Source organism: Biomphalaria glabrata, chromosome 6 (assembly GCF_947242115.1).
Source record: "Biomphalaria glabrata chromosome 6, xgBioGlab47.1, whole genome shotgun sequence".
NCBI classification, from domain to species: domain Eukaryota; kingdom Metazoa; phylum Mollusca; class Gastropoda; family Planorbidae; genus Biomphalaria; species Biomphalaria glabrata.
In genome coordinates this window covers 1,642,040-1,657,757 of record NC_074716.1, presented here as the reverse complement: position 1 = coordinate 1,657,757, position 15,718 = coordinate 1,642,040, and the positions used below count along the sequence as shown (strand labels likewise).

The window sequence follows — 15,718 nt, the reverse complement described above, 5'->3', positions numbered from 1 at the left end:
TGCTAGATTTATATACTTTTATTCTATTTGTTGTTATAACATAAGGAAGTTCAGTGCATAACAAAAGTCCACGGGGTGATTCATTATTTTCCATTAACCAAACATTCAAAAGTTGGAAACATTTGACAGCAACACATTTTAATAACAAATACAGAAAGACGTCAGTCAAAACAACCAACAACATGGCAAGGTCAAAGTTTTAGTTTCAAGAAAATAAAAACTAAGTAGAGATATTATACCACTGGTTCTGAATTAAACCAATGGTTCTGAATTATACCACTGGTTCTGAATTATACCACTGGTTCTGAACAACAAAGGTTTTACATCCTGATTGGAACATTTGTTCAGGTCAGTAAGTGAAGTGAAACATATTTTCAACTGTTTTTTTTTATTTTTTACAGCATTAAGTTCAATAGTTGGATTAGATAAAGTATTCAAAGAACGTTATCTGTATTTAAACTAAATGAAGTTTTTTTTAAAGAGCCTTCAGTTTTATAAAGGATAACCAGAATTTAGTTCTATTAGATGTTTCTCATTATTTGTATATCTAGGCAATTGGAGACCCAAAAAAAATGTTTCTGTTAATGTCTTTCATTGTTTAGAAGATTTCAGCCAAAGTCAAACACAGAAATGAAATTTAGGCAATAATTTGCATTGAACATTTATGTGGCAGACCTCAATGGTCTGTACTTTTGCTTGATGTTTAGACAGAAATACAGTTGGCAATAATGCTTGAGTTTTATTTCCTATCTTTTAGTTACTCTGCATAGACTGAACTGAATTCTGCACTAACATAGATGGTAAATTAAAATGTACAATACAATGCATTCTAGCTGTACAGTTCCATTATGTTACTTAAGTAAATGTTACAATAGTGTCTTTGCATCAAAATCATTATGGCTGCCTTAATATTTGGTCCCACCGGTACATTGTATAAAGATTTTTTATTTGGTTTACTCTTAAGATAGTACATATTAAGTTCCAAGATTTTTAGTTTTCAAAATCTGGGAGTATATTTTTAATTCAAACACAGAATGTTAACTACAAGTTAACAATTATGTCAGAATTATTTAGCTAGAGTGATAATTAGATGGGTGTATAAAATATACATGACAACTTAAGCAGGGGTTGAATATCTTAAAATCTGGGGTTTAAACTTACATGACTTGTGATTATTAGCATTCAAGTCTTTCAAAAATTAATCGGTCAACAAATTTATCACAACTTTTGCTTCACAACCAAATTAATATAAAGATAAACAACAATATGTTTAAATGGATCTCACTAACATTAGTAGATAGAGAAACAATAGATCCCTAGTTCTAAGCTGGTAAGACTACCTCACAAATAACTATGCTCTGCTAGAGGCTGGTGTGGATAGTGAAGAAACGCTACTTACAATCTATCTCGCATGGGAAATGTCGCATGCCATCTTTTTTTTTTTGACGAGCTTAAAGGAGCGCAGCATAACAGAAGTGCCCCTGGAGGTGCTAGACAGATTAAACCAGGTGTCATTTCACTTTCACTGGCATAGAAGAAGGCAGACAGCTAGAGAGCTCTTACGAAGGTCACATGAAACACATTTAAGACTCAAAGAAAGGCCCTTGCCAAAGAAAGGTGCAGACAGCTGGAGAGCTCTTACGAAGGTCACATGAAACACATTTAAGACTCAAAGAAAGGCGCTTGCCAAAGAGAGATGCAGGCGACAAAAAAGACAACTTAAGTATGCATCCCGTTGACAAAGCCATTAACTATGTTCAGAATCGAAAACAATGCCTATTTTTAGTTATACAAGTTTATCTGAAAGCTGATACAGAACTAATCTACGAGATCCAGCCAAAACTATTCATGCATAAATCTAAGCGGAAAATAAAAACCTAAATCTAGTAGTTAGATTAAAGACAAAAAATGAGTGAATACATTTTCAATATTTCAAGCACATACAAAATATTCAGTCCTAAAGTTGAATCTATATTGAACAAGATTCTTGCACTATTTTAGATGAAAACTGAAACAATATTATTTTAAACACCTGAGGTGAACTAAAGAGAAGATGCAAAATAAAAATGTTAAAAATTGGTCAAACTTTATGATCATCACTGACTTTGCCAAAGCTGCCTTAAAAATAGTATTTTAAATAGTCATAAAAAAAAAAATATCATTTTAAAATTTAATTTAGAATTATTTTTTTCAAAATAATGTTGCTGTATAGATGATTCTCATCATTTATAGCTGCCACAGATAACATCCCTCTGATCATCAAGTAAACATTATCTCACCAACTACATAAACAAACATTTGTTTTTAAGATAAACATTTCTTCACAAACCGCACACACAAAAAAAAAAAGAAAAAAAAAATGTGTATAAAATGTAGGTATATGTGCATAATGCCAAGCAGAAATGTACTCACTAAATGGTAATGTAATCATTACAGAAGTTAAATCTACATTTTCATTGTCAGTAAAAAAATAAATAAAATAAAGATATTTAGGAAATAAAAAAAAAAGATTTCAGTCAATAAAAATGTCAGGTCATTAAATAAACAAAAAAAATAATTTTAAAATTCATTCAGTTTTTAGATTAAACATTTTCTATTAGGAGAGAGGGAGGAGTGGTGTGAGACTATTGGTTAAAAAAAGTTTAGGAGTATTGGAAGTGACAATACTGGCACTCCCCATTTGGATCTTTTTTTTTAAAGAGTTATCTGCTCTAAATTAACTCGATTAGCTAACTTTAGCCTACTACCTAGTAAGGTCAAACTAAAGTCTACTACTGCTTGCTGAAAATTCTGGGTTGAAATTCAAACTAAAGTCTACTACCTAGTAAGGTCAAACTAAAGTCTACTACCTAGTAAGGTCAAACTACCTGGCTATGTCCTTCTTTTTGTTTTACATGTTTCGGATGTTCCTTCAGATTTTGAAGATAACTACATACTAGTCCGAACCTCCCACAGGACAAACAGGGGATGGTGGTAGGCAGGGTTTGAATCCGGGAACATCAAGACTATTGATTGACAGTCTAGAGCGCATGCCACCCAACCAGGTAGCATGCTGAAAATTATTTTAAAAAAATAAACGGATAACCAACACTACCAAACATGAAGGCATACTTTTAAAATTAATGCAATCAAGCGCTACATTAAGCTTTATCTCAGGAGAGAAAAATGATATGTACATGTGTGTAGGATGCTAGTGAAGAGTTGGGGGCTGTATTTATTTTACAACCATGTTAACATAAAAAAAAATTGTTCCAATATTTTTACATAAATACCAAGTTTAAATACATTTTCAGTAGTGATTTTACATCATTAGAAACATATCCTATATAATTGTATGAATATTATCATAGTGTTCACTTTGAAAATAGCATATATAGAAGAAACTCTGTCATTTGCAAGCGTATTTATATAAACAAAAGTCTGTCCTTTAAAACTGTAGCATTACCAACAAAAGTCTTTGACAGTGTGTTTTTGTTGACATATTTTCCCTTACCGATGTGCTCCAGGACAGTCAACAAACGTCTACCTCCATTTACTTGATATAAATAGCAAACTCCGTGGTCAAGAGTTCATGGTCAACAATGTTGTGGTTGAAGTCATACAGTTGACCCCAGGCCGTGCATGTGACATGAACGAGATGGCCTTTAGTAAGGGAAGTAAACTGCACCATCAAAGCTGGCTTGACGAAAGGCAGCTCCATGCTTCGATTGCGATAAACGTAAGAAGCAAGACCCTCTTTTGGGAAATAGGAAATTCTTTCTTTATTCCTATCTAGTGTAGGTGATTCATTCAGAATTTCCTCGTCTTCTGGTGTCTGTGGAGCACAAAATGTCAACAATGTCATCATACTCAATGTCACTTTCAAAATGTCACAGTAAACAATGTCAACTTGGAATGTAACAACTTAAATAAGCCAGTCAAATTGTTTTAGTAACTCTATAATAATTTAATACAGTGAAAATATTGCTGTCATACTCAACAGCACATTCAATCCAGAAGGTAGGCTAGAAAGGAAAAATGTACGTAATAGATGACCAGCCAATGTTCAAGTTGAGACCTTGACCAGCTGTTTTGTAAACAAATTCACTGGACGGCAGGAAAGAATATTAATAGGTTTCAGAAAATGTTTTTGAAGACTAAAAAAAAAAAAGATGCCAGATATTAAGGTCATTATTGTTCAGTTAATACAGTCAATTATTTGTCATATTGTAATTATCTCTGTATTTTCATAGACCTTTGAATCTAAATTCATTTTCTGGAATGAGTTTGAAAAGATCGAACTTCAATCAACTTAATATTGATATGGCGTCACTTCAGTGCATTTTTAAACGCATTTGTGAGAGAGTGCTGTTGTAATGAGAGATAATAATACAAAGATATAAACACTTAACTCTCAAGAAACAACACCACAATAGTCTTTCACCTTTTGGACTGTTCTAGCCCACACTAATGCTTCCATCAGAGGCGTAGTGAGCACAACATGCGCATGGGGTAATAAACTTGATTGCCCCCCCCCTTTTTCCATGATAGGGCTCCTTTTTGTCTCGGAAGGCAATGGATGCGCCCAGATGAGTCACTGGTTTTGGTGACTGTTGTTTCCTATTTAGTTTTAGCAGCTTTGCAGCAGCACCAGAGTTTCCTCCCGGGGCGCATTCCTGGGCCTTAGATAAGGGGGTCATGGGTGGCCCATGCGTCATGATCCCTCTTTCGACCTTGCTTCGCATTACATTTGGCACCAGCTCAGTTTCAGAAGCTGCCGGAGGGAATGTCATAGTCGCTATTCCCAACGCCTAAGGGGCTTCACTCCTGAATTCTCCTCGAGGTTGTCTCCTGAAGCCTCAGTACCGCAAGGCAGCGGGGGGTTTGAAGTCAGAGTACCCCTCTCCTAGATGAACTGCCTTACTAGGCTGAGGAGCTTCATCTGCCCAAAGCTCCCGGTTTTGTGGTGCCAGGTATCCACCTTCAACCCTTCACCTGTTAGTAAGAGCAGTTTTGCCGGGCTTCACACGAGAAGGCCAGGTGCTGGACTTATTTGTCCGAGGCTATTTGAGACGCATGCCATTAGGAGTATTTTATAGACAATGGAGGCTTATCCCCATTGACACCCCTAGCCATGACAACCTTTGAGACCTTTTCCATGAAATATAGGCTCATAAATAAAAAGTATTTAATAATAATTTAATAATAATATAATACAAATAACCTTAGAATATATTACCTGACTGAAAAATCTACAATATTTTTATTTTTTTGGCCCCCCCCCCCCCTGAATGTGGCTCCCAGGGCATCGTGCCCCCTTGTCACCCCTCACTAAGCCTCTGATATACATATACTAATACTTACAGATCCTGTGCATGTCACTGGTATGTGAGCTGGGTCTTTAAGAAGATCCTTTATAGATGAACTAGCTTTTTTCCACAGCGGTGAATTTTCATCTAAAGGAGCTATCACTCTATTTTCTGGCTGAAGAAAAAAAAAAGGAGGAAAAAATAGTTACAAAGTTTAGAGTTTTCAATAACAAATCATCGGGGAAGGGGAGGTTTAAGCCTAGCAACCTATTTAAATCCTGTAAAAAATGTTTTTCTTCTTCTTCTTCGTTCTCATTGTTATGTTGGAGCGTTAAGATGACTAAACCAATATATGAGATCAACTGCGCAGTGGTTTCCAAATCTGAGAAGTCTCCATATAGTTTTCTTTCTATTGGGGTGTTTTGGGGCCAGTGTCTGGTTGGAGCCTTTCGGTAAGTAGTGCAGTTTTGAAGGTCATGGTCAGCATTCTCTGGTGACACTCCACATGGGCAGATTTCACTGGTTCCAATTTTGGGCAGGTACATATGTTGTCTCATTCTGTTGTGTCTGGTCCTGAGTCGAAAGATTAGACGTTGGTCTTGTCGGGATCGCTTATAATAGGCTTCATCATCTTGTGATTCGGATGAGAGCTTATCCATTTCTCATTTACTTTATTCACTATTAGTTTTTCAAAGAATAGTTATACAAAAGTGGAGAAAACATGGCCATAGCTAGTCAGCTATTGAACAAATATTATAAAGCATTACCTACCAGATTAAGCTGTATAAAAACACAAGGCTGGGGAAAGTCATAGCCATATTTATTTTGTTTTGTACACCGATCGCCGAAATCAACAGTTGAGACATGGCAGGTTCTGTTGTAGGGTTGGTTTGTAGCATTACATTTAATGAAGATTTCATTTAATTGGTTGGTAGATTTGTAGTCTGAACAAGAAACAAAAAGATTAGACCAAACAAAAAAAACAAAAAACATTACCACCTCCATAATAATAGAGAATTAAATAAAAAAGATTAAATTCTCTACAATTTAAATAATAATGTTTTGTTTTATTGCATCAGAATGACTTATGACAATAAAGTATCTGATAGAATGTGACGGTTCAACAGCTTAAGTGCTTGCTGAAAATTCTGGGTTGAAATTCATGATTAAATATAGTTAAATGTTTTTTTATATAAGATTTGAGAAAATGTGGGCATGAAAACAACTCAACTCCTCCTCAACCTAAAGAGATGACTTTAGAAACGTACTTTTGGAAAGTGGGAAGCATGGCCAAGAGGCAAAGTACAATCGAACATGCCCTGACTAGGCTACCTATGAAAGGGGCTTAGGTTCGACACCTGACTCGGGCAGAGTTGTGTTTACTGAGCACCTAAAGGGAGCAAGGAAAACCTTCTCCCAGATAACCGCTCCTCCCCAATGGTCCACAAATGAGATTAGGCCATAGCGCTCTAAGCATGCTATAAGCATGAAACTAGAGCTATATAAAAGCTATATTTATTATTATTATTTTTAAGTATAAATCATGAATTGGAATGGTTATATACAGTGACAATATTTAGTAGATTATAAATTACAGGCATTCCATCATACGTTTTTACTATTACTAAGATACAGTACTAACTAAATAGTTATAATAACTAACCATTAGTAGAGTTGTCAAGAGACTGTAAAAGTTTATTGATTGACTTTAACTCTCCCTCCTTGTAGGCTATGACGATGGTCCCATCTTCTGGTACTGGATAAAACACCAAGCCAGCTGAAACATTATAAGCATTACTAGAACAAACAGCGGCCATTGCTACAATAAATAGATTGAGTTTATAATTTATCATAAAAAGACTTGCAATATACTCAGATTTTTTGCCAGACAGCAATTTAATGAACATAAGAATCATTATGGGTAGCATTATTAAAACGAAAAACTTTTTCACTGGACTGTTAAAAGTTCTTTCTATTATATTAGGTTGAAATTAACTAACCTGTGATACCCATAACTAATTTCTTAAAATTAAAAAAACAACAGGGGAAGACTTGAATATCAAAATTTAGAAATAAAGATTACTAAGCTAACTTCAGAAAGTGCAGTGCTGAGTGGTATATTGCTTGGCTTCCAACCCAGTGCTCCTGGGTTCAAATCCTGGTGAAAAATAGGATTTTTAATTTTGGGATCTTTAGGGCACCTCTGAGTCCACCCAGCTCCAATGAGAACCTGACATTAGTTGGGGAAAAGTAAAGGTGGTTGGTTGTTGTGCTGGTCACATGACACCCTCATTAACTGTGCACCACAGAAACAGATCATCTCCCCCATAGATCACAAAGTCTGAAAGGGGAACTTTACTTAGAAACTAGCTTCAAGTGAATGAAAATAATTAGCCCAGGGTTGATCCTCTTAGTACAAATCTATCAGTGCAAAAAGGCAAAGGGACTCAACCATGTTAACTTAGACCTTAACCATGTCCTAACGTAAGAAAGCAAAGTCTGGCCTCTGTGACCATCTCTGGTATTGTGCTTATCTTTGCAATTAATAGTATATAATCCTTATAATAGAAGCCAAGTGTAAAGAAAAAAAAAAACAAGATTATTTTTTTTCTAAAAGAGCATATAGAAGCAGTTCAGAATTTTAAGCCCCTCTGGAGTTTTAGACTTTATATAAATTTCAGTGCTAATACTGACTACAATAAATATTTTTTGCAAATCATTATTTCAAGAGTATAAAAAAAAATCTTGTAGAGGTTTTATAAATAGACACCTGTAGTATTTTGTGTTTCAACATCTTCAGAGGTATTAGGTTTCATTTAAACTAAAAACAAATTGTTCAAAAATCTAAAATCATTGGCAATAAACACGCTTCTTTTTACTTCTCTTCAAAAAGAACATCCCAAAGAAAACTCAAATGATTTTAATCATTACAAAGCATCCTGTTAGCAGCCATTTTATTCTTTCACTATCAAAAAAGCCAGTACAAGTCACCAACAGACATAAATATTCTTTCATTACCATAGGTATTAAATTTTTAAATATACAATCTTCTGCATTTGCCATTTTGAAATATTTGACTTTAATCATAAAATTAATGTATTTCATGTAAATGACCTATTATTTATTAAGTAATGTTGAAATGTAAAAGATATTTACTTCCACATAATAAAGCTTATTCATATTATAATTGTCTTCCCCTACATTTTTAAACTAGTACAGGAAACTGAGACTTTTAGATTAGAGTTGAATGGAAAATGGTACTTTAAAAAATGTCTTTTCCTTTTCTCCTGGAACAAAAAAACAACAACAACAAACAAGCTAGGTTTTTTTTTTGTTTTATTGAAGATAACTATTAATATGATTAATGTTGAGATGATGGAAATAAGGTGGAAAAGAAAATCATGTCAGTTAATTCTGCAACGCCTCCCCATTTATTCTTCTGATAAACATATTGAAATATCAGGTTATAATACATGGATAGTCTAGATGTATGCTGTATGAATCAAACAGCCTGTGGTGAAATAGTTGCTATTTGTTTATGTTTGTGTAACGTCGTGAGAATGTGTTCACAACATTGATTTAGTGTGCTACAGTCCAAGTCTCTTTCGTCAGTTCATGTGTCGTTCTAGTTTAATAAAGCCTTGTTTTAGGTTAATCTTTAGTGTTCTTTATTTCTTATTACAATTTATTAAACTAGAAATTTTCAATTTCATGGATCTATGTGCCTCACGTATCTTTTTTGGATTTTCGTTCAACACTATTCTCAGTCTGTAAGTAAAAGTAGTAATACAAATGGAACGTCTATGTAGGCCAAAAGAGCTAGACATAGAGCCTAGCTCGCCATCGGCTGCCGAGAAGTGGCTGCACTGGCTGAGAACATTTGAGAATTTCATCTCCTCAGTCTCTCATTGCGAGATTGACAAAAAGAAATTACTAGAAAACTACGTTTCTTTGAGCGTATTTCAGTACATAAGTGAGTGTACAACGTTCGAAGAATCAATCAAAGTTCTACAAAATGTCTACGTGAAGCCTAAAAGCGAAATTTTTGCACGGCACATGATAACTCTTTGTCGACAAGAGAACGGACAAACCGTTGACTCCTTCCTACTTAAGCTTAAAAGTATGGCCAAAGACTGTGACTTCAAAGCTGTCACCGCTGAAGAACACAGAGATATCTTCGTAAGAGACGCCTTCATTACTGGACTGGCTTCAAACAGCATAAGGCTGCGACTCTTAGAGAAATCTACTCTAACTCTACAGTGCGCCTATGAAGAGGCAAGACAACTCGAATATGCCCATAACCATGCCATGGCGTATAACATCCACTCTGAAACTCCCTGTGGAGCTAGCGCCGACGAGGAGAGCCTTTCTCCAATGACAAAAGTAGAACACGAGGTGAGTGCGGCGACTAGTAAAAGATGTTTCTTTTGTGGAAACAGCCCACATCAACGCTTTAGATGTCCGGCCCGTGACGCTACATGCAACTTGTGCGGTAAGAGGGGCCATTTCCAGAAAGTCTGTAAATCGACCAGACAGACACTTAAGTCTACAACCTCAGCCATAGTGAAAGCAGATGATGACACGTCTCGGACTACAACCGTTGGATCTTCCTGGGCATCGACACCAGCGTCCGGTCTTACTAAATCTACTATTTCAATACTCGTCAATGGAGTACCATTGAAGGCTCTCGTAGATACGGGGAGCAGTGAAAGCTATATATCTTCTTCAATTGCTAAAAGGTACAAATGGAAATTAGAAACGTCCAGAAACAGAATCTACATGGCCTCTACACATCTTTCTCGCACTACTCACGGCCATATTTTCGCTAAAATAAAGTACAAAGATGAACAATATGAAAGTGTTAAGCTCTCACTACTAGATGGACTAGTATCTGATGTAATCTTAGGGCTAGATTTCATCAGCCAGCACGAAAAACTGATGATCCCATTTGAAGGAAAACGAAGCACTCTCCAGGTCTGTACGCTGAAAGCTGCACGAGTTGAAGCCCCTCGCCTCTTCGCTAATCTGGCTCCTAACTGCCATCCCATAGCCACTAAATCTAGAAAATATTCTATGCCTGACTCCAAATTCATTCAAACTGAAATCAAGAGACTTCTATCTGACAAAATTATTGAGCCTTCCACGTCCCAGTGGCGAGCCCAGATAATTGTAACAACGAATGAAAGGCACAAAAAGAGAATGGTTATCGACTATAGCCAAACCATCAATCGATTCACTTACCTCGACGCGTATCCCGTGCCAAAAGTGGATGAACTGGTGCAGTAAATATCTAAATACTCAATGTACAGTACATTTGACCTCAAAAGCGCTTACCACCAGATACCTATCAGGGATGATGAAAAGCAGTACACGGCGTTCGAGGCTGGCGGAAAGCTTTATCAGTTTTGCCGCATTCCTTTTGGAGTGACAAACGGAGTCGCCGCATTTCAAAGGACGATCAACACAATAATTGAGGAGGCAGGGCTACAGGACACGTTCGCTTACGTGGATAACGTTACCATCTGCGGACTTGACTCCATTAGCCACGACCAGAATCTACAGAGATTTCTCAATGCCGCTAAAAAGTACGGTATCACCTTCAACAATGATAAAAGTGCTATTGCGACTAATAAAGTATGCCTCCTAGGTTACGAAATCTCACAAGGGCAATTAAGACCAGACCCCGAAAGATTTCAAGCATTGAGAAACCTACCTCCACCACAAGACATGAAATCACAAAAGCGGGTGATTGGACTACTGTCCTATTATTCTCAATGGATCCCAAATTTCTCCAACAAGATCCATTTATTGGTGAACAACAAAGCCTTTCCTCCCCCTGAACAAGTACAACAAGCTTTTAAACAGCTAAAACACGAACTTGAAAACGCTGCTGTGTCGACGATAGACTACAATCGACCACTAACAGTCGAAACAGATGCCTCTGACATCGCGATTGCCGCCACTCTTAATCAAGACGGCAGTCCTGTCGCCTTCTTTTCAAGAACACTCACTAATAGTGAACGCAGACACTCAGCAGTGGAAAAGGAAGCATATGCTATCGTAGAAGCCCTGAGAAAATGGCAACATTACCTTATCAGTAGACCCTTCACATTGGTTACAGATCAACGCTCAGTGTCTTTTATGTTTGACCAGCAGAACAAGGGCAAGATCAAAAATGAAAAGATTCAAAGATGGCGACTGGAGCTTAGTTGTTTCCAATATGACGTCGTATATCGACCCGGGAAACAAAACGCTGCGGCGGATACCTTTTCAAGGAACCACTTTGCGTCAGCAATGACTGGAGAAGACCTCAAACTGTTACACAACAACCTCTGTCACCCAGGGGTCAAGAGACTCCTCCATTTCGTTCGGACTAAGAACTTACCTTTTTCCTGCGAGGACGTCCGCAAAGTGGTAAACCAATGTAAAACTTGCGCTGAACTGAAGCCTAGATTCTTCAAACAGTTTTCAGGCACCCTCATCAAAGCTACCCAACCATTTCAGAGAGTAAGCATTGATTTTAAGGGGCCACTCCCATCTGCTACTCACAATAAATACTTATTAACAATGGTGGATGAGTACTCACGCTTCCCATTTGCCTACCCATGTCCCGATATGTCCTCATCCACTGTCATAAAGTGTTTAAATCAGCTGTTTTCCTTTGTTGGGATGCCAGAGTACGTCCATTCTGACAGAGGTACGTCCTTTATGTCGAGGGAGGTGCAATCCTTTCTGCACGAGAGGGGAATAGCTACAAGTAGAACAACCGCCTTTAATCCTTCAGGCAACGGACAAATTGAACGACTAAACAAAACTCTATGGAACGCTGTTACTTTAGCACTGAAAGACCTCGATCTCCCGATCTCGAGATGGGAGCTTGTCTTGAACCAGGCCCTATACTCGATTAGATCATTACTATCTACGGCAACAAACGAAACTCCACATGAGAGAGTTTTCCGGTTCAACCGGAAATCCTCCTTCGGGATATCTATCCCCACTTGGCTATCTAGCCCAGGTAGAGTGTTGCTGAGAAGAGAGAACCGATCTTCAAAGTATGATCCTCTCACGGAGGAAGTCGAATTGCTGATGTGCAACCCCCAATATGCTGTCGTACGGTTGCCCAGCGGTAAAGAGGAGACGGTCTCTCTAAGACGCTTGGCTCCCACCCCCTCCCCATCCACAACAACAAGTGAACCTTCGTTCTTCCCTCAGGGTGAGGATAATGAATATCCTCCAGAAACTCAAAACACGGAAGTACCAGTCAACACCCCTACGGTGATACAAGAAAGGAAAGAACCCCTGGTAGGCTCTGAGGACCTCCGAGCGCTTCCTCTTGAAAATACCCCACTTGACGCTCAGGAACTCACTAGTGACTCCCAAACTGTAGAACAGGATAGTCAACCCCGTTACAACTTGAGAGAGAGAAGAACCAGACCGAACTATAGAGTCTAGAGTTGTTCCTTTATTGCACTACATATGTTCTACATAAACTGGCATTGTTTATCTCTTGCTACTGATACTAGAGTTTACTTTTCACTTACTTACGTACATGTCTACTTACTACACTATTTGTTAATATTTAAAACAGAAACTAGTAATTGTTTATAAGTCATACAACAGATACTGGTTTTTAGGTTTCTTTGCATCACCATTCACTATTGTTTACAAGAGAAATTAATATTTCGACACTATTTATTGATCTATTGTATTACAGGCACTGGCATTCTCTTTTATTTATGCTATTGGCCTACTATATTACTATACTTGCTATTTTAATTCTAGGCGGGGTGAATGTGGTGAAATAGTTGCTATTTGTTTATGTTTGTGTAACGTCGTGAGAATGTGTTCACAACATTGATTTAGTGTGCTACAGTCCAAGTCTCTTTCGTCAGTTCATGTGTCGTTCTAGTTTAATAAAGCCTTGTTTTAGGTTAATCTTCAGTGTTCTTTATTTCTTATTACACAGCCATACAAAATAAAAACTTTAAGTTAAAAAATGAAACAATGACAGTTAAGAAAGACAAAATAACTATGAAGAAATATAGGACTGACTTTGCTTATTTGCCCAGAGGGGCTCCTTGCCAGTTGGATGTCTTCCTTCCTTCCCACTGGCAGCAACAGCAATGATGACAGACACTAGAATGATCAAACACACTGTACAAAGTGTCACTATCACACACTTTGAATGTTGTCGAAGTTCATTGCAGATGTACTTTAGCCTAAGTTTCAATAACAATAAGTTCAGTGAGGTATTATTTAAATCTAGACATAGAATTAATCAGCTATATGTTACGATAGCACAGCTACTATTATTTTATTTATACACAGAGGCAATTGTTTTATGTTAGCAAAAATATTGAGACCAGTTAAACATTTTATAAAGTCCAAGTTTATTGTACTGAGGAGGTGTAGCTGTTTATTTTAATACACATGGTAAGTAAAGAAATATCTTAAAGTAAAATATATATAATATTTCCTTGAGGTGATGCATTTGATATATGACTGTGTTTAAAATAACCTCTCAATGTAAATTGTCTATTACCTTGAGTTAGAATAGTTCTTGTAACGTAGTGGTGGTAATGACAGACCCCAATCATCATCAGCCAATTGGCTAATATCTGTCGTTGTAATTGGATCATATGGATTGGCAGCCATCTGAACACAAACTCTGCTATTAAAGACACAGAAATAGTTAGTAATTTTACCAGGGGCGTATTGGCTATTTGGGCTGGGGCCACCAAATGGGTACCTTGAATGGCAGTTTGTATTTCATTGTAAAAGATTTTATAATATAATATGGCTCCTTCTGTTTTGGAAGACAATGGATACACCCAGATGAGTCACTGGTTTAGTTTACCCAAACTTGGCCCCCATGAAATCCATTTCACATAGGGCCCCACAATGGTTAAGTCCAGCACTGCTATTTACATATATATACATAGTACATTAATCTCTTTCCATGACTTCTTGGTCACAATGGTTAAGTCCGGGGCTGCTATTTAGTGTTTGTAAAATGTTTGTTTTTAAAATGTTTTACAATGTTTCGGATGTTTCTTCAGAGCTAAAGATAGTTTACTTCCTAGTCCAAACCTTCCGCAGGACAAAGGGGGATGGGAGCGGGCAGGGTTTGATAAATTTAAATGACAGTCCAGCGTGCAGGCAGCCATTTGTTGTGTGAACACTACTCTTGTTTTTTCGTGGGGTGACTATCTGCTTCTCGTCCAAACTCTTGAGGGAAAAAGAGAATTATATATAGATAGATCTAGATCTAATTCTATTCTAATGCTATCGCTGCACCATCGCATTATGATTATCTAACTCTAACTAGTCTAACTAGATCTTATCTTATTATTAAGTTATATACAGACGTTACTTCAAAAAAGAAGACGATATGATAAATTTTAATAACTTCTTAGCCTTCTTATTCTTAGTTCTAATCTTAGGCTTCTTTAGTAAGACTTTACTAAACTAAATTACTTCTTAGTCTTGGTGACTGGTCCTTAGTTCTAAATAATAAATTCAATCTAGACTCTATCTTCTATTTAAACTATTATAATCTATTCTTAGTTTCTATTTTAACTATTTATTTAGTCTATCCACTACTTACAAAATCAACTCTAGACCTAGATCTAATAAATTATTGAATCGTAGAACTTTATTATTTTTATGGAGAGTATTTGGAGAGACTTGTGACTAGATCTATGTAGAATACTTCTAGATTTGTAGATCTAGAATCTAGATCTAGATTCTAAATATGAATACTGATCGAAGTAAAATTTCGAAACATTGAAAGGAACATTTCCGGGGTGATCGAATGACTCAGTGGAGCCATAGAAATATATACAGGTCTGGGATTGGAACATACAGACTTTCCTTAAAAAAAGAAGATATATTATCACAGACCTATATATATTATTCACACAAGAAGTTGCAAAGGGAAAAGATAGTCTCTCGAGACAGAAAATGCCACAGATATAGGGGTTTATATTATGTATAAAAATATACAGGTGTAAGTAGCATTATCCATCGGCTACACCAATTGATTTTGTTTGCAAGCTACAGAATCAATATAGATTCAATCAGGGAGATCCACAATTGACATGATTTTCTCCATTCGTCAACTTCAGGAAAAGTGCAGAGACCATAAGAATGTCTTTGTACATCGCATTCATCGACCTGACAAAGGCCTTTGTTCTAGTCAGCAGAGAAGGCCTCTTTAAAATCTTACATTTAATACCCAAGCTGCTAAATATTATTGTCTCTTTCCACCAAAATATGATGGGTACAGACAGTAACGTACAGTACAGTTCAACGGCGCCTGCTCCGAAAAGTTTTAGTATAAACAGCGGAGTCAAACAAGGATGAGGGAGGAATAGCATAATCGTTTAATACTGTTTAGAAGCTGAACAAACATCGATTTTTAAGACACT

At 36.8% G+C, this 15,718-nt stretch overlaps 1 protein-coding gene across 2 annotated transcripts; it reads right to left on the bottom strand.

The window, feature by feature from the left end:
• LOC129926681 (sodium/potassium-transporting ATPase subunit beta-1-like) lies at positions 1–15,121 on the bottom strand. 2 transcript variants are annotated; one of them, XM_056032199.1, is made up of 7 exons: positions 14,896–15,121; positions 13,831–13,959; positions 13,341–13,507; positions 6,952–7,065; positions 6,060–6,232; positions 5,344–5,463; positions 1–3,814 (listed from the first exon to the last, which is right to left on the bottom strand). In XM_056032199.1, exons 2-7 carry the CDS (start codon positions 13,941–13,943, stop codon positions 3,533–3,535), a joined length of 969 nt encoding a protein of 322 aa, XP_055888174.1. In that variant the 5' UTR covers positions 13,944–13,959; positions 14,896–15,121; the 3' UTR covers positions 1–3,532. The 2 variants fall into 2 exon arrangements, with proteins under 2 accessions (XP_055888174.1, XP_055888175.1); XM_056032200.1 differs by having other exon boundaries at positions 13,831–13,956.
• Between the last annotated feature and the right edge of the window lie 597 nt (positions 15,122–15,718).